Below are 19,635 nucleotides of genomic sequence, written 5' to 3' on the forward strand. Positions count from 1 at the left end.
CAGGCGTAGCTGTTCATAACCTTGAACCTTCAAATAATCGAGACTGAATTGTGTTCATAATCTCTCAGTATCAGTAAAGTATTCTAGGTATGCTGCTAAAATAATTAACAGATTGACAAAAAATGCCCTTTTGGCTTAAATGATATTCGCAGGATGTTGCGTTCCCGTCACATCGGATTTCTGCCTACGCACGAACTGTCGACTGGCGAAAGTAGTAAGGCTAGTTTAGTGCGGTTTGACTTAGATTTCTCTCAGTGTGGGACTGAGTACTGGCGAGTGCTAAAACCTCACAGACACCCTTAAATGTTTGTAAATGTTGGTAACTCCACTAAATTAAAATGGCGTGAAGGGTTTCAAGGTGCAGGAACGGCACAGTAGACCGGGCCAAACGGGTGTTTTCGATGTGACGTGAACGCGCAGACCGGGAGTAAAGTCAGCTTGGTGACGCTCCGTCACTGTACAGGAGGGCCGGAGATAAAAAGACCGACATACACTCCTCCCACCATTCAGACCACTGAAGACCTCCGCTGGTGGATGAGCCGCTGCCCACAAAGAGACAAGGACGCACGCTTCACCTACGGAGGGGACCGAAAGGACGGAGTAACTGAATAAAATGAGACGGGACGTCTTGTAGCGAGATCGAAGCCCCAAACACCGTCCCGTAATTCCCGGCTCCTTTCTCCTTTGTTTTCGGTGTAAAACTTAGGCTCTGTCAGAATTTACTGGCCGCCCACCTCTCACGCGTTACCTTTGACACGGGTTGTCCCCGTTTGACTCCGGGGTGGGGACATTTGACCGGGGACAGTGAAGACGACCAGCTTGAACTTCACCGCGCGCCGCAAAGCTATCTGTGAAATCAAAGAGAAGTGGTGGCAGCCGTCACACAGGTGAGTGTGTAACGGCTTGTGTATTCACATTTACCTGGAGGTGTTTTTTTTTTTTTGTCCAGCAATATCTGTAGACATTTTTTCTCTCAGAACATTTTTTTTTCAGCTAGATATCTCGTTACCATTTGTTCAAAAAAGTGTTTATAGCTCTCGTGAAGTGAGAGTTTTTACCATGGTAACACTAGCTAACATTGATGTAACGTGACAACAGTCAAAACAAGCTAGTCTCCCTCAGGTGATGAGGATTGACATGTTTCTTCACTGTCAAAGCCTTTTACATATTTCCTGTTCTGAATCTTTTTGGCATCCTGACCCTGTGTATTAGCTGTAACCATGTGTTTTTACCCATCACAGCCTTTAAGCTCAGTACTTAGCCCACTGCTCACTGGTGGTCTCATGTGCACTCAAAGACCTGGGACACGCCCATGATGTTGTGTCTCCCATGAAGGCTGGGGGTCCCCTTTTTGTTGAAACTATGGCTTGATTGATTCACACACCTGAGTTTCCCATTCTCATTTTCTGTATATCACACGTTACTGCACGCATGTAAAGCTGCAGAGGCTAACTCTGGATTCACGCAGGTGTGTGTACTCGTGCACAGCACTCCTGCATAATTCATGACACCATGATTTTCTCTTTTGAAGGTGAAGATTGTGGTTTGGATTTTCCTGGTATGTTGGTACTCCAAGAAAGATTTGCTACGTAAGTCATCGTACACTTATGTTGTGCAGCACTTCATCAGAGGGAGTTGAATCTAGTAAACATGCCAGAGTTGAATCGTCTTACAAACTTGGGCCATCGAGGGGATCCATTTGGTACATCGTCTCCAACCGTTAGATCCTTCTCGACTGTGTTAACACTTCCCCATCTGTCACTGCTACACTTCCAGTGAAAACAGCTAACATTTGTTTTCACTAAGGCTTCTCGTCGACAGATTACATTTATTAACATCCCTGAGGCATGTAAATAATTGCTTTTGAAGGGATTAGAACCTGTTTGGTCGCTGGATGACTCAGGGAGACTTTAAAAGTGAATATGCAAGGCTGTTTCTTTTTTATCACTTTTTTTTTTTTTCACATCTATAAATTGATTGAAGAGCCTTGGAGTGGAGTGTGCTGAATACTGCATTTGTTTTTTTCTTTACTTCTTTTTGGCTTGTACAGTACAGCACTATATGCATCCCCGTAGTGAGTGGAGCTCCTGTCCTGAGGGCGGCTCCTGCGATGAAAATGTCTTCAGGTCATGAGATTGAAAACTCATCTTGTATGCCACGTGAGAAAATAAAATAGAATAAACATCAGTCTTGACATCCCGATCGCTCCAGTTTCAGCAGACTGGGAAAATGATACAAAGGTTGACATTTTGAGGGTAGCTGGAAAAATGGTGGCATGTACGTTTCTACAGTTCTTCAGATTTGCTTGGATCAGGGTCAGGTGCGTTCAGAAAATGTACAGCCATAATGAAAAGGCTTGGGCTCGTTTCAGAAGTGCTTTAAAGATTACCCTTATTTCATAAATGTTGTTTTAGGAGAATAAACAAAGAGTAGAGGGAGATGTAATAGGTCAGAACAGGGAGGAATGCACTGTGCTGTGTTCACAGCAGTAATCCGCTCGACGCGTACTGACTCTTTTTAGACACACAATGTTGTATGTACATTTTAGAACTTTTACACCATATTTTTGTCTGGCTTTCCAATTTCATGTATATTGCTGCTGATTGGAAAGCAGTTGTGCTGCTGATTAGACATGTAGAGTTGCACTGCGCACTGATAGACAGTAGCTGACCCCATTGTCCATTGAGCTTAGTATTGATTCCGTGTTTCAGCCATTCTGCTTCGCTGTGCTTATGTAACAGCCGCTGTATACTCATAAGTGTATAGATGGCTGCTTTTAAGAAGAGAAAGATCTCCAACTCTCATTCTACAATAGCTGCAATATCCTGGATATTTGCTAGCTTCATATACCAATAGATACTCTGAAAAATTAGTTGTTGTTTTTGGCTGCCCTGAAGCAGTGAGGTCAAATCCAGCCCTCTCTGCCCCTGTCTCACTCACCAACAAACACACGCATGCACTCGTCTTCTGAGCCTAACCCCAGTAAGTACAATGAACCTCCACCCAGAGCGGGCACGTTGCTGAAGGCGTTTGGTATTAATTTGTAGCACCCACATGGGGAAAAAAAAAGCCTGATTACCATGTGGTTCCACTCTCCAAAGCAATTGTAAACATTTGATGCAAAACTCATGGGTAACTTAATTGGATTTAAAGATGTGAGAAAATGATAAAGAAAATCATTGGTACAAGTGTGTGTACTAACAGTCTTGACTCAGAAGAGGACAATAATTTCAACAGTATTTTAGAGACACACTGCTACTTTAACTGCCGGCAATTTTCTTTTCTGCAAGTACATTTCTTCGCATCTGTGAACCGGGGTAATGGAGCTGTAGTGGAACACATGCTCGCAACAGTTGGGCTCAAATTGGTGCTGGAGAAGTGGCAGTGCATGAGACTTCACACTATGAGTTGGTTTGACTGATTGGTTGGAAAGTTGGTGAGGCTTATGAGTGTTGAAGGTGTCATGGAACCGCAGATAAATAGTAACAAATAACTGGTTTTTCAGAACGGATGTTGAAGCACACACTCAATGATATGCGATCACACGATGGAGCCTTGCTTCACCATATCTAAGACAGGAAGTTTACTCATTACAGGCACAATATAAACAACAATAGGTTGAAGTTTGATTGGCTAACATGGTGGAAATTGTTTGTTAATATGCAAGATCAAGTAAAAAAACAGCTCTTTATCTACATGTAGTATCCCATACTTAATCAGTGTATTTCAGTCCACTGTTTTCAATCGAAGAATTTAGTGGGCTGAACTTATATCATTCATGTTTCTACTCATATGTTAAGTGTGTAACTAATACATTGATTCAAGGTGACATGCTGAGTGAAACACTGAACATATGTTACTTATTCTGTTAACTCAGTGCTAATGCATAATGGAAATTACCATTAACATGCTAATGGAACTTAGCATCTCAGCCGCGATATTATCTTAAGACAATCCAAACATTACACACACTGGCCAGCGACAGGAACCTCAAAGGGTCAAAAGTCAAACTCGAATTCCTAGTTTATTTAAAAATGCAGCCACTATGGGGACATTCTGTGCCTGAAGAGGGCTTCAATGTATGTGTGTATGTATATATGTATGTAAGGATGACTCCTCATATACAGTCTCAAGAAGTGTATGATTCAAAATCTTTACTTGGTGTAGTGTTTTAAAACCAAACAAAAAATGCAATAAATCGTAATATCACATCACAGTTCTTTATACTCCCATCAAATTACAGTAGAATCACAATAGTGATAGTATCAGATCAGGAGATAATATTGTACATCGTTAGAGAAGTTCAGTATGCAGCAAATCATGAAATCTGTCTGAAAACACATCTCTGTCTGTTGGACTGTGGTTTCTGACAAATTGTTGTGAAATGGGAGTCCACAATAAAAGCCTGGGAAAATTTAGAAAACTTCGTTTTCTCTGCCTCAGCTTATCTGTGCAGGTAAAATTTCTGAGGCTAATTGCTATCATTTTAACCCTCATAGCACCACTGGGGGCTTTGGTTTGCTGCCTTTGCTAGTTTGCAATGTGAGCTCCCTTCAAAGTCCAGCGCTCAAACTGGGAGGTGCAGTTATTTTGTCAAAGCTAAGGTTCCCTGTTGAAAAAAGACAAAAATACCTCCTTGACTACATAACAATTCTGCTTGTTTTTCTTTCATTCTTGATAATATTCCCACCATTTGAGACCCACCACCAAAGAGTTCAAACAATGACCTCTCTAGCTGAGAAAGTGTAAAGATGAGAATGAGCCTCTGTAGTTTTTCATAACTTTAGTGCCTCAGGTGTCTCTGCAGCACACCTTTTATGCAAGAAGCGTTTAAGGTTATTATCTAATCTTCTTAACTGGAGACATATACTGCATGCGTATTTACAATTTCTTTGCAGCTTGGAAACTAGTGTTGTTGTTTTTGTATAATCATCCCTGTAATAGAATTAAAGAAGTTGATAATAAGAGCATATTCACATAAGGACAAAGCTCAGTTTCCCTCTTAGAGAGCCAAGTTTACTGTGGCGGCACCTGCTCATGTGGCCCTGCCTCCCAGGCTCAGACAGCAGTCGCAGTAGAGGACAGACCTCGGTGTAATGTCAACACACAGATGGTGGTGAAGAGCCCTCATGCAGACATACAGATGGCACCTTGATAAAACATACGAGTCCACCCACATTCTTTTTTTTTTTTCCTCTTGGCCACCAAAAACAATGTAGACTGAGGAGGCCAGAGTGTGAACTAAGCCAATGGAGTTGTCCATTTGCCCACAACAATGGTTCCCATCATGTCTCTGCATGCCACGGATGTCTTTGTCAGCTGTTTGCTTTCTAGGCCACAGTATTAGCGCTCCAGCATCACCTATGATTAGGACGCAACCCCACAATACTTTCTCTATTCTCTCTATTTTATGGCAGTAACAGCTGTGAAAGCAGTGACATTTGTTTCAGAGAATACTGCAGGTTTAACTGTTATGGAGAATAGGGGAAAAAACTAAAGCCTTGGTTGAAGAGCGTTTTCAGTAGGCTTGAGAGCTCTGACAAGTGGTTGTAGTGGACTGTGTATCTGTTGCCTTTACACTCAAAATACATTTTGTAAATATTTAAAACGCACCATTAACTTTATCAGAGCCATTGGTAGAAAACCATCCAAAAATATCTGCCTACTTTCCTCATGAATTTCAAAATTTATTTAGCATTTCATGAACAGGTAAGTGAATGAACAATTACATGCTTGGATAGGTGAAGCAGGTTTTTTAATGGAAGCTGCTGGTACGCCAGGCGAGCTGAGCATAGAAGCTTAACGCCAAGCTCTCTTTCATTATCAAAGCTTTAATAATCAGTGTGAAGGAACATCAAATCCAGATGAAAGTGAGGCTTTAAAGCTGTTATAAAAGAAACGTCATATAAGGCTTGAATATAGGATCCAGATGTCGCACACCTGCTGCTGGTTATAACACCAACACACTCCAGTTGGTTTGACAGATGAGGCAAAGTGCCCATCTTCTTACCCCTCTCTCTCCAGAAAACCCTTAATCCCTCTGCCCTTTTGGTCCTGGCTATGTTTCTCTCCCAAACATACCTACATTGTGTCTTTGCAGAAGCAGAAAACATGTGAGAAAACCGGTTTTCACCTTGGGACTCGGAAATTTGTTTGATTAATCCACATTAGCAAAACATACAGTAGCCTGCTTTCCTACACGACTTATTTCACTGTTCTGTTTTTAACAGCATGTGTCTAACCTTTGGCCCAGATTGAACTAACTGAGCAACTACAAGATAGATTGCCGTGAAATTTGGTGAAGACATTCATAGTACTCAGAGGATGAATCCTACAGACTTAAGTGCCACTGGCAGTCCAACATTTTTACTTTTCCATTGAAATGTCTCAGCAACTGCTTGATGGATTGAAACAAAATTTGGTTCAGACGTTCATGGGCTCCAGAGGATGAACCATATTGTCATAGATTTACATTTGTGGTTATAAGTGAAATGTCTTCAGAACACTTGGATGGATTGTCATGAAGTTTGGTGCATATACTCCTGTTTTCCATCTAGGACCATCATCAGGTCAAAACTTTCATTTTAAAGCACCACTGTACTTAAGTACAGCCTCACAGAGCCACAACCACATTTTGTCTAGTTACACCAGAGCATTTAGTTGTAATTTATGGATTCTTGTCAGCTTGAAAAATTGAATGGGCATCATGGACACAGGCATTCAGCTCAGGCCTCCTCATACAGTCTCTTGATAGCCTGACACTCTGCTCCATAGGATCCATCCTGAGTGCTTCTCTTCACTTCTCTCCAGACATCTGAAATCATAGGCTGTAGTGCAGTTGATGAGAAAGCGTGGTGTAAGTATACATTAAGCAGACAAGAGTCTGTGTCATCCAGTCTTTTAAAGTGATAATTATTCAAGCCCACACACCATCAGCTGCCTAAACAGTGGCATGGTGGATCAGAGGTTAGCACTGTCACCTCACAGCGGGAAGGTGCTGGGTTCAAACATCTCAGTGTTGACTGGGGCGTTTCTTTGTGAAGTTTGCATGTTTTCCTTTCTTCCTCTGCACCAAAACATGTGTCTGGGTGGTCCTCTTACTGCGTACTCCATAACACATGCCTGTCAGGCAGAATGCTACTGCCTTTGGCCTTGACACCGTGTAGAAGAAACCGAAGAGATGTTGTTCAAGCTGTAGGTTCCTATTTTCATGGTACATCATAGACGAATGCCTCAGGGAAGAAGCACTCCATTTGCAATACTTAAAACACCTCAATCAGTATCAACGAACTCCTCCATCCACAAGGCTCCATAGAGCTCCTAACATGGCTTTATTGTTTACTTTATCCATTTCTTTGCCAGCAAAATGAGAGCAATATCTCCACATACCACTTGACCCACTTCCACCTCTGTGCTGTTGTCTGCACTGAAATGAGTGGATGGATTTCCTCCTCCTCTCCCAGGCATTCATTTATTTCTTTTTCTCTTTATCCAATAATGGAGTGACAGTGGTGGCACATCCCTTTGTCGGTTTTCTAGGTGGAAAATACGACGGTTGGACGCTGATTAGATTAGTTTTTCCTCAGATTATTTCCGACCCAAATTTTTTCTCAGATTGATGAGCTGTCAGTTTGATGAGTTAAGTGTCAGATTGTCTGGAAAGTCTTATGCCATAGCCCTCCCACCAGTTTTGCCAGTTGCTGTTTGCTAATGTTGTGGTGAGCTGATTTTCAGTTGTCATTTTGTGCTGCATCTCCCCTCACAATAAGTCTTATTTCTCAGTTGGCCTTCAGTTACAATTGCACTGCTCACTACCTCATACAGTTTGGCACGGCCCTCGAGTGTGTCTTTTAAAATCTCAGGTTTATTGTATGACTCTCGAACAGTCTGTGCTCCATCGAGCCGTCTTGTCCCTTATCTGTTTAATGGTTCTATTAATAAGATGCCTTTGTCTAAAAGGTTCCTAATGTCATAGAGAATACAGTTACTCAAGATTATTGCTAAATGGATTTGTCAGTTTCAGAATCAGTTGTCTTTAAATGCATATCATGACCTGTCCAATATTACGAGGAAGCACATTAACACCCAAGAGCCCTTATGTTAGCGTTTTGCAGTGCCCCTCCAGCCTCATTTGTCAGGATGTTCTGGCACCAGCGCCTCTCAACATGAATGCGTAATGCCCAGTTCTTTCTTTGAGAGGACAAGAGAAACCTGAAAATTGATTCATGCAACTGAACATTAATTGTGCCTCAGGTCTTTTATGCTTGGAAATGAAACTGCAGAATATGTCAAAGACTGCTCTTACGGTCAACAACCTGACCTCAAAGAAATGGCACAGGCAGAGACTCATATATATGTCGCCTCACGCTGGCTCATCTCCTCTGTTTAAAGGATGTACTTTACACCACAAGTACAGCCACCTGCTCTGTCAGGTTGTCTGCTGCGCCTAGATGAAGTGACAGGGGATTATTATATAAATATTGATTATCTGCCAATACTGCCAATACCCAATACCCCATTTTCCCCTGTTGCATCCAGTGCTGAAAATGAAGAGTAGACTTCAAAGAATAATTTTCCTGACACGTACCTTTCCTAACATCAGAGCAAACTGCATGCTAGCTAGAATGCACTTAATTCTGCATTGTCAGTGCTTATTTACTTGTTTGTTTGTTTTTTTGTTGTTGTTGTTGTTTTTTTGCTTACTTGCAGCCAATTAATCAGTATTCCTCCCTTCATATTTCCATATTCTGTGTAAGCAGGCAAATAATTGCAACACCCTCTTATTTGTAGGTGCCTGGACAACCTTAGTGTATGGAGTGCCCAGTTGATACTAACACCAGGTGCCTGGACAGAGTGGATACATAATTGGGAGGGGGGCTTTGTGTAGATGAAAAACGCGAAACAGGTCGTGAGTTAATGTTTCAGCCTCATTCTGTGGACCTGTAACTGAAAGGCTCAGGGAAAGTGATAAATCACCTTCCTTCTACGTGTGCGATAGCTGTCACTGACTGGCATAACTGACCAAACAATTTGAGAGTGGTTTGTGGTGGGACTTAATGTCAGACTCTGGATGAACTGGAGTTGTGGGCTATAGGCTGTGGCCACTGATTCTTTGCCTTCCACCACACTGACTCATGGGAATGAGTCACTGGGTTCACTTAGTATTGTGCAATTTATGTTGGGCTGGGTTGCATTCAAGATTAGATGGAAATACTGTTTTTGTTGGGTAATGAAGAGTCTTCTTACGCGAACTGGCATAAACAAACTGCAGGACTAATTGAAAAAGACTCATTTATATTGAACTACATTGTTAATGCATCACATGCAATACCCTAAGAACATCAAGTATGCTCCTTTCCTGAGCTTGCAGCCTAATGTGGAAGGTTTAGATAGTTTTCACACCGTTGATATTTTTGTTGCTGTACTTGGCTGAGAAGATGGCAAGGAATAAACTGAATTTGTCCAATATGTTTCACAGCAGAATGTCAAAGAAAAATGCTGGAGAGAGAACTCCAACATTTTGTCAACCTCGTGAGCAAGTGTTTTGTTTTGCAAATGTGCAAACACTGGAGGGTGTGGTAGAGCCTGGGCCAAAACATGCATAGTTTTGTTTTTGTATTCCCGCAAAGTTAATATTAATAATAAGAAAAAGATGTATTTATGTATCACATTTGGTAGACAATCTCGGATAAAAACAATTTACGACACTGAACAAATCTTGTAATGTGCTACTCCATCAAGCGAGTACACTCGTCTGACATCATAATGATAATTATTCTTTGGAAATTTGAGGTTTCTTGGCACAAAACATCCTCCAAGGAACGTATGCCTTTAGATATTGAGCAACTCAATTGGTGTTTTAGGTCCTCTGCTCATCAAGTTCGTGGTTATTAAAGTGGGTGTTACTCAAGACTGTCTGCACACAATGGTGGATACAGCTTGTTGCTGATTACTATTTTCATCACGTAGATAGAAGAAACCAAATGAAACCACTGTTCTGAGGACCTCAGAAGTGTTGTGCCCACTGCATGTGCAGCTTGTTGTGCAGCTTTTACAATATACTAAGGTGTTTTGCTGGGACTCTTAAACAGATTAGATTAATGAATGGCATACATAATACTAGTCTGCATTATGGAGGAGTAAGGATCAAAAGGGTCAAAGTGACTCCTGCTAGGATTTAGTGGATGTTCTGCAGTCTAACTTGGAGCTCAGACCTCCTCTTCTACTCCTCCCCTTTTATGAATAAACTTAACATAATAATTTGGTGACCTTAGGTCCCCTGCTTCACCTGAGCAGTTGAAGAAATTATATTTTGCACTCACATACACACACACACACACACACACACACACACATACAATATGTCATCTTCAACGTACCAGTTAGAACACGTCTCCAGGTTTTTGTGTTCCCAGGAAACTCACCTGGCTTTGTCACATGGCAAGAGGAATTAAAGAAAGCAGAGAGAGGCTTAGCCGGCATTAGTGTGCGTGTCTGTCTTTATTATCTGTGCTCCCCTCTGTTTGCATAGCCAATGATCTCCTCTTATTTGTCTTTAGCCTTTCAGGGTTATCAATTGAAAATCTGCCTTTTTTCCTCCTTTTTTAGAATTTTTAATCAAAATATTTGCTGAGGTGCAAACTAGGGTGTTATGTAGGGAACAAAGTGCCCTTGTCACATAATTATTACTGTTCTAGACACTGAAGTCTTGTGCTGCAGGTCTGGTGGTAGGGTTCATTTTACAGAACATGCCACTGCTGAGCCAGCTTGAACAGCTCTGATGTAAAGACTCACTCATCCCTTGTTATAATGGGCGTTATCACCCATGTGTCACTAATCAACTGCCTCGCAGGCATCTTCCGATGCCGCATGGTTCAGCCAAGTCTCAACGGTGCTTCACTACTTGGTATCCATTGCACATCTAAATAAGCAACTCAGATCATTCAAACATGGCAGGGAAAGATTAATTGGAGGCCCATTTGCAGTCGACTAACTACATTCCTTGATTTAATGCTGAAAGATGTTTGTATTGTATTCAAGTAATTTCTGAATGTAAAGATTTACTCTGTTATTTGTGGAGTCTTTGGCTGTCCGTTCATCAACATATATTTTTATGCACATTTTGAAATATCGCAAAAATCGCAGAATTCTTGTCATTCCAGTTTTGTAGCTTTTGTCGGGTGAGTGTCGTCGTGTGCAAAAGTTTGCCTTGTCTTTGACTTTGTAAGATGCTCTGCAGGAAAAGATAATGGGTTACACGTGTGAATTTTGGGAACTCCAGAGAAATACTGATCTGACACTTGTCGTTTTGGAGAAGGCTGTATTGAAACTGCAGCTTATGAGCTGAATGAATAAAATTTCACCTGTCCTTTTATTATTATTATTGAGAACTATTGGTTCAAGGAGCTTTTGCCTCTCAGCAGTGGCCTTTTGTCCCATAGTTCTCTGCTGCTTGGCCTGTCCCTCAGTTCCCTGGTCAGAAGAAGACACTGTTTTCTGCTGAGAAACTGCTGAAGCATTTCCTCCCCTGCAGACTGTTTCCCTCGCTGTGTCTTTTGATTGGAGGAAATGAGGCAGCAGAACAAGAAATGGCAACAGCCATGCAGGACCTTTTCTACACCCCTTGTATCATCTCTTCTTATTCACCCAAGTTCAGCCAGCTTGTGTTAATGTTGTTGATTTCACTTGTTAAATCTGTAGCAATGCGGGTGACACTATGTGACGTGGTGTTTTAACGGCTTGGCAAAGTGAATATATTTATTTGAAATGCTCATGTGAAAGTATGTCAGGAGAGCGATCTTTTCTTATTTTGTGCTCAGTCAATTCAGCTTTTATGGCTCGCTTGTTGTGTTTGTGACAGTCAGTCAGTGTGACAGTGCGGCCCACATGGTGGTCACACTTCGGCACCTACTGTGGCCTAAGGTGTCACATCCATGTTGGCAAAATATGACAGTGTAAGTGCAGAGTCTTGGATGAATATAACTTTCTTTCTGAGATTCAATAGCATTTTATTACTCATGCTGCATTTAACTTGTCTTTGCCAGTTCATTGTATTTAATTCAAGTTTTAATCATCTCCACTGGGTCACATTTAGCTGATGAGTTTCTGGAAGGACATCAGGCTGATAAAGGGATTAATTGTGGCAGTTTTCCGTCTGTCTTTATACAGCCTGTGGGGGGGTTGGAGCATATTAACTACAAAGTAAAAGATGGATGAGACTCCCCTTTCTTGGTGACAAAATCTCTGCCCTCACTGCTGTGCTGCCTAATTATGATAATATCCCACATCAAATAGTTGGAATTAAGGGGCTGTTTGATGTTCAGATCAGTTGAACGAGCAGTGATGTCGTGTGTGATGTTTTGGACGTTGAGGATACACATGACTGTAACAGTAGCATGAATGGAAGCTTGGGAAGATAAGCATGTCGTAATGTAAACGGCACGAGTTACTGTGGATGCAGGTTTGAACGTTATAATTTGTCAACAAGTGTCAACATGATGGTGTAGAAAGTAGTTGTTACTTTGCCTTGATGAACACACCAATGGGGCTTCACTGTGTCAGCAGCATGATTGTTTTTCAGTCTTAAAGGCTTGGTCGGCATGCCCAGACACATGTCCATATTTCTCTCTTGTTCGTTATGTTGGGAGTTGTTCATCGCGCTCAACCATCGTTGAAGTTCAAGCCTTCCAATATCAATAATAAATAATTTAATCCAATTTCACTTTTGGTTGGAATGGGAATGATTAATTTTCACCTGTTGGTACTAGATGAGACTTTTTTTAACTGCTTGACCCTCAGAAAGAGTGACTTTCCATCTATTTTTGTCTAATTTTATCCCTTCAGCAGACCCAAAATCCGGTGCTCAGAAACCTGTGATCTCCACCCATTGGACAGACGTGATTTATTCAGAAGAACTATCAGACAGGCATAATTGCTATGCCAGTAGTCAAGCAGTTCCTGATCTGATTATGGTCTAAATCCCTCAGACTGCCATGTAGCTACTCGGTTAGGTTGGCTGCATGACAGCTTGATGTTGGCCAATAATACAGTAGTGCAGATAAGGTGATTACTGCAAACACACTGGCTCATAGTGTATTTAGCTACTGGTAGAAAGAGAAGTGCTTCTCTGCATTCATCCGGTTGATTTTTTTGTTTGTCCCATATCAGTCAGTGCCACCACTCAGTGTTTGATTAATAGAGTGATCCAAATAATAAGGCATTGCATCTTAAAATGCAGTATTTAATGAAACAATTCTGATGTTATTCCTCCTGATAATCTGATACAGTTCAGACTTAATCGCTGGACAGTGACAGTTAAACTCTAATGGGGGCTTTAACTGTGTTGTCCTTGAATGCAGTGGCTCATTTGATTTTTGAGCTTAAGTTCTGTACATTTGTGCTTCTCTTCTTCGGTTTTTAGACTTGCTACCAGTGTTGTTTTCTCTGGCTTCATCTCTGTTTTGTAATTGCAGCTGCTGCATGTGGTTGATTGAAGTGCACTTAATACTTTTTATTTCAAAGTTCCTTTTCTGGCATTGATTAAACTCCTAAAAATCAATGCAATTGTTAGTACACTGCAGTTCCAAGAAGGAAATGCCCCTCCATGGTGGAGACTATGCTCTGATATGTCTTGTAGTATATTTAAAAAGAAAAAACTCGATATGGACACGATAACAAGGTTAAAAACTTGATTTTCATTGGAGGGGGTCTAAGACATAGAGCAGCCTTCCACATTGCCTGTCAAGGGTGGGCCAGTTCCATTATACCCTCGGGTCAGGCCCACCCTCCTCAGAGCAGTTTTACTAATGACAGGAAACATGGCCACTGCTGCAGATGCTAATGAGCATCTGCCCTGAGCCTGAGACAGCCTGATTACAGCAGGCAGAGTGTGGTTATTATGCATAAATGCTCTGAAACATCAGATGTGACTTAGCAATGTGCTAGCTGTGCTTCACAAACAGCAAAGAAAAAGGAATATGACAAGTCAAAATAGTGTTTCTGTGATTACTCTTAATCATTTTTATTTTACTCTAATTGGCAGACAGAGACTCCGTTAATTCTGCACAGTTTGCATCTTTCGGAAGATTCCCTTTCGACCCCGAATTGAACTGAGATGCGTGTTTTGCAGTCCCAGCCAGAGCTCAGCAGGCCTCATCATGTCCCTGGAGAGGGAGGTGAACTTGTGATAGCAGTCAGCACTGCTGTAACATCGTTATTGTTATTATAGCTGATTGCAGAGTCTCAATGCTGAATCAGCAGTAGTTTGATGGGAGGACTGAGTTATCACTTTGATTATTCACAGCCAACACAGCCTGGTACACCCTACCACGGTCAATACTAGAGCATTAGATGGGCACAAGAAGGTGGTGCTGGGGTTTTTCTTAAGTATCGTGATGTTCTGCATTGAGAGGGGGTGGTGGAGCAGGAACAGGCACCGGGGTTGGATGTCTCCCTCATGCTGACCTTTTCAGATTAAGCAATAAATGATGCAAAGATCCTGTGGTTTGTAGAAAGATCTGGAAAATGCAGGAGAGGAGATCGGAAAGCTCTGTACACATGTTTGACTGTCCAAAGCAGCGTGGATTGATTTTTATATTGTAAGTACATAGGCTTTGCTAAAATGTCACTTGTTACGCCTGTTGGCCTTTTCTTTGCCTGACCTTTGTTCTGGGCCTGACATAAAAGGGAGAGATGGGGCCTACATGCTGCCTCTTGGCCCAGAAATGCACTGATTGTGTGATATATTCATTGTCACTGTAATTTAATGTGATGTTCAATAGATGGCCGGTTCACCAAGCCCCATTCAGTTCAATTTTCCTTTTTTCTTTTTCCCCCCGATTATATTGATGAAAGCTCCTAGCAGTCTCAGTTGTCATTGGAAACAGAGACTGTGATGCAAGGTTTTAATTTGAGGCTGGTCTTTGTATCAAAAGCATGGAGCTTTTCAAGCCTGCATGTGTTTTCTGTCAATGTGCTCCAGTCACAATTTGTCGTTGGATTGTTCAATTTGTTACTTTCTTTGGTCTCAACATTTTTTGCATCAGCATTAATGATAATAATAATAATAAATTTTATTTGTTGGCGCCTTTCTGAGCACCCAAGAACACCTTACAATAAAAACATACAAAAATATGAATAATACTACATTAAAGTTAAGTAAAATACAAATAATACAACATTAAAAATAAATAAAATACATGACAGAATATTAAAACTGGATAGGCAAGTCTGAACAGATGGGTTTTAAGCTGTCATATGTTTTGTTTTCCTGTTTTCACAGGATACTTTGTAGTCAGTGGGATGTTAGAGCTCTGGAAGCAGGACTGACTGAAGGAGCATGGTGAAACACCAACCCCTCCAGGTCTATGAGCGCCAGCTGTGTTTGTCATGTATCACCGGGATCTACGGTTGCCGCTGGAAACGCTATCAGCGTTCCCATGATGACACCACCAAGGTGAGTGGGGGTGGAAACCCCTTTTGTGAAAGAATACCCCAATCAGAAGAAAAACACATCATGGTTTTGTTTTGTTTTCTTAACAGAGCAGTCTGACACGGTGTAGTATTTTGCATTGCAGTGCAAGATACAGTATATGTAGATGATGGTCACCAGATAATACACATAACTCCTGTGTGCCTTCAGCAGCTAATCTGTTAATGAATGACATTTGACTGACCTTGCAGCATTGCACTGGATGTCTGAATCTTTCACAGCTGACAGATTTACTTAAGTTTTTCATTTATTAATAACATTTACCCTGTGGAAAAAAACACTCTTTGATTGTTTGACAGCCGTGCACAGAGAATTGTCAACACTGGTTAGCAAAACGGTGAGACGCCGCTTGACTGTGTTTACATGCACACTAATTTTCCACCATTATTCCAAGTATGACAGTATTGAGAATTTGCTATGGATCATGTAAACTGCATATTCTCTTTGGATATCTTTGCTAATAATGGAAGATTCATTTTTACTCGCCATGTAAATGGTTTAGTAGGAGTAATGTCTTTTTCTGAATGTAAACGTAGTAATTAACAGCTGCGCACTCATATGTTCACATGTGCGCACATCTGGATGGCTGTCCTCAGAGAGATTGATGTAGAATATCACTTATCAGCTAGTTCAGTAGCATTTCCCTTTTAAAATGTGAATTTCTATGAATTTGAATTAGAGATTACAGATTTTTTTGTCTGTTATCTACATCTTGCACCTACCCACCTACATTTTTGGAAAAAACTTAAAAAAACGTCATTCCTCCTCTTGATTTTTGACTACTGAATTTAAAGCTGTTATTAATGTTAATGTTAGCTGTATATTAATGTGAGTATTTTCACAGCTCTGACTAACAAGATGCTGTGTAGGAAGTGGAAATTTTTCAAAAATACTCTGTTACTGAAGGTACTAGTTAGGAAAAGCCATATTAAACCCGCACAGCCATGTGAGTCTGACATCCACAGCAGTGTGCTGTTACACCTCCTGGTCTCTAGGTGTTTTCTCTCAACATTGATTTACAGCAAGAGCAATTATCTTTGGCCAAATATGTCCTTGCTGGCTTGTCCCCCATCCAGTAACCTTGAGCTTTCCATGCAGAGGTTCATTTGACATTACAGTACTCTACTGTTTCCAGCTGTCTGTCATCTCCTACATTCTGCACATTCTTAATGAGTTTAAATCAGGCTGTGCAATGATTAACCATCAAGTGTTTGGTTTTTCTTTTGTTTGGTGTGTGTGTGTGTGTGTGTGTGTGTGTGTGTACCTAGGTTTAGTACTGAGCCTCAGGACGGTCAGTATTCTGTATGGGAGCCACATTTCTAATATTCTGCCAAGACTTTGAGATAATGAATGGTAATAAGAGTCGCATGTTTGGCATCTAAATTATTTTTAAGCATTCAAATATATCCCTTTAAATGGTTATGCTCTTAATTCTGCTTAATAAAATTCGAAGACAAAGCGTGCAACCAGAACAGTCACACTCTACTCCCAGCCAAAGAAGTGTGCAGTCCTTTCTTTATTTTCTAGTTCGAGGCACATGCCAGGATAAGTATTACAGCCTACACAAGATCAGCAATTCGTCCTGACCTTTCCTTTTATTTCCTCTACTCCACATTTAGGAAGGGTACTCAGGTTATGTTGCTGCAACAAACACACAGCACATACCCATGTGTGCACTCACATCCACTCGGATTGGATAATTTATTTATGCCCACATACCATACTGTAGACGAGCAGAAACCTAGGACACAGACAATAGACTGCACACACACACACAGATGCACCACAGAAATTATATGGCCTACATAATCCTACATTAGGTGTGTAAACAAATAACACAGGCAAAGATGGGTGGCAACGATAACTCATGGATCATATAAAAAACAGATCTAAATAAAGAGAGATTGATTTTTCCCTCTTGTTTGCAGGAAACTGGACACTGCGTAGCTCTGTTTCCTGTTGCAAGTGGTTGTCTTTCAGGCCAACTGATAGGATAGTGCAGAGTCAGCATTCTTTGTCCACGGTGCCCATCCTTTGTTTGGACCGCGTGGTGGTTGATAGCACTTGTCTTGACCCCAGCATAAGAAGCACGCAGTCAGGGACATGCACTCTGCAGGCTGCAGTCAGTTTCCATCAGGAAGTGGCTATTTTTCCCTCAACATTCTTTTAATTAGTTTACACGATGAGTGGAGAAAACTGAAAAGAGATTAAACCAAAATGATGTGTCCTACAGTAACTGTCACAATAATCGCAGCTTTGTCGAAGTCGAAGAGGGACAGAGCTGTGTAATTCACTATTTATGTCTATTAATGTAGTTCCCTGCTAGGAGCAGAGAGCTGTCATCCCATTGAGAAAGTTTCCCAGCATAGGTCAAGGTGACGTTACATAAGTCTGCATCTTTAACGATCCCAGTAAACAAACTGTGACCAATCAAGGACAGGTATCGGCTACATGTAACCGGACCCGGGAGAATCACAGAAGCATGAGAACTGAGAATCTTGTGTCGAAACAACTGTAGACTCATTCATAATCCACAAGTAGATCATGCCATTTGTCTCCTTTTTTCATCTTTGTTCACTGTAATGAGCCGTTCAGGGTGGCTGGCCGTCTTAGTGAAGCTGCTTCTCTCTGTGTTCAAGGTTCTTTGTAGGAAGACAGCCCACGTCATGAAGTGCAAGCCGATCTGGCCTCTCAGTAATAATTGAAAGTATTTCCATTTAGCCAGTCTTTATCATTCAGTCACACAAAGGCTTCAAAAATAGAGGCAAAGCTGCTCTACCTTCATTTGTCAGTGATCTTGTGGTCTTCATTAGCCCCGGCCTGTGAAATATTGGCCAAATAAGACACAGTTACCTAGAGCTAGTGCTACTACTTCTAGTTGCAGGAATGATGGTGACTCCTAAAAGTGGTTTATTGTATATGTTTTGGTCGGTGTGAGGCAAGTTATTTAGAAAATGGAACTGATTCCATATAACTAGTTAACTAATTATTTTCATTTGAAATTAAGTTGATTCATTTTTGCCTAGTGAGGGGGAGGTTCAGGCCACTATTAGGAAGGTGTTTAACATATTTTTCCCGGACCACCATTCTATGTTTGCATACAACTTTACATTGTGTGCGTCGCTCTGGTGGTATAGCATTATGAAGCAGTGCACACAGCAGTGTGTGAAATGCCAGGGACTTATCTGGATATGCTCAGGAATGTGACAAGGGACTGAGGTGTTAAATCCAGTGAAGACAGAAGCAAAGAGGGAGGCATGTGAGGCTGTGCCTGCGCCTCACCGGGAAAGAAGCACCGTCAGCAAAACCAGAACCGCTAAAGCAGCTTTGCTTTTTTTTTCCCTGCTGTATGTGAGCTGAAAATGTCTCCCAGACCTTCAAGTTCATTCAGACACGCCGTCATGTTTGTGTTTGTTTATATCTGTCTGCATTTATCTTTGACGGCGGGTTGACTCGGGACCATCCCACACCATATTTTCTCTCTCAGTGTTGGCATGTTCCATGGCAGCATACTGAGTCAAGCTGCCACCTAATTGAATGCATCATTTAATTGTGTGTTGTTGGTGTGTTAGAATAGGTCTCCACTGAAAAGACCTTGCCAGAAATGATCTTTACCAGACATGTACAGCAATTTAGTATGAGTATATGTGGATGTTGAATGTCTGTTTTGGTACAGGAAACCCTCATTTTGCAAAACATACTTTCTATCAAACCCATACAGAAGGAGTAAATAGCTGAAAATTCAAACAAGATAATTATGCATTAGTCTGATTTAAATGTTCTCCAAACTCAAGTATGTGCTGTATATGTGCTTCTACAGATATTTTCAGCATCTCTTGTGAGATTGCCAATAGTAATAATAATAATGGTTACTCTTTGTCTCTCCTCTAATGACTAATCTTGTCATGTGTCAGTATGCACTGTAATTCCCAGAGTTATCACAACCAGAAGCACAAAAAAGTGTTCAGAAAGTTGTCATGCTTTCCGTGTGTACATGGTGTCCCCATGGTTGCCTTTATGAGTCTTCATAATGCACATTTAGAAGCAACAGACGTCGACCAAAGTGTCGTACAGACCAGTTAAAATCGCAAATACAACAAACACCAACATAAAAATCAAGCCACACAGTTCATAGGCAAAAACAC

General features: G+C 41.2%; 1 protein-coding gene across 2 annotated transcripts in view; it reads left to right on the forward strand.

The window, feature by feature from the left end:
• The first annotated feature begins 504 nt into the window (after nt 1-504).
• gdpd5b (glycerophosphodiester phosphodiesterase domain containing 5b) overlaps nt 505-19,635 on the forward strand; it is a 39,456-nt gene continuing 20,325 nt past the window's right edge. For both annotated transcript variants that reach the window (XM_076734700.1, XM_076734701.1), the window contains exons 1-2: nt 505-887; nt 15,281-15,454. In XM_076734700.1, the coding sequence (XP_076590815.1) occupies nt 15,338-15,454 (117 nt within the window). In that variant the 5' untranslated portion in view covers nt 505-887; nt 15,281-15,337. The remainder of the gene's footprint in view (nt 888-15,280; nt 15,455-19,635) is intronic.

This window comes from Chaetodon auriga, chromosome 7, assembly GCF_051107435.1.
Source record: "Chaetodon auriga isolate fChaAug3 chromosome 7, fChaAug3.hap1, whole genome shotgun sequence".
NCBI lineage: Eukaryota > Metazoa > Chordata > Actinopteri > Chaetodontiformes > Chaetodontidae > Chaetodon > Chaetodon auriga.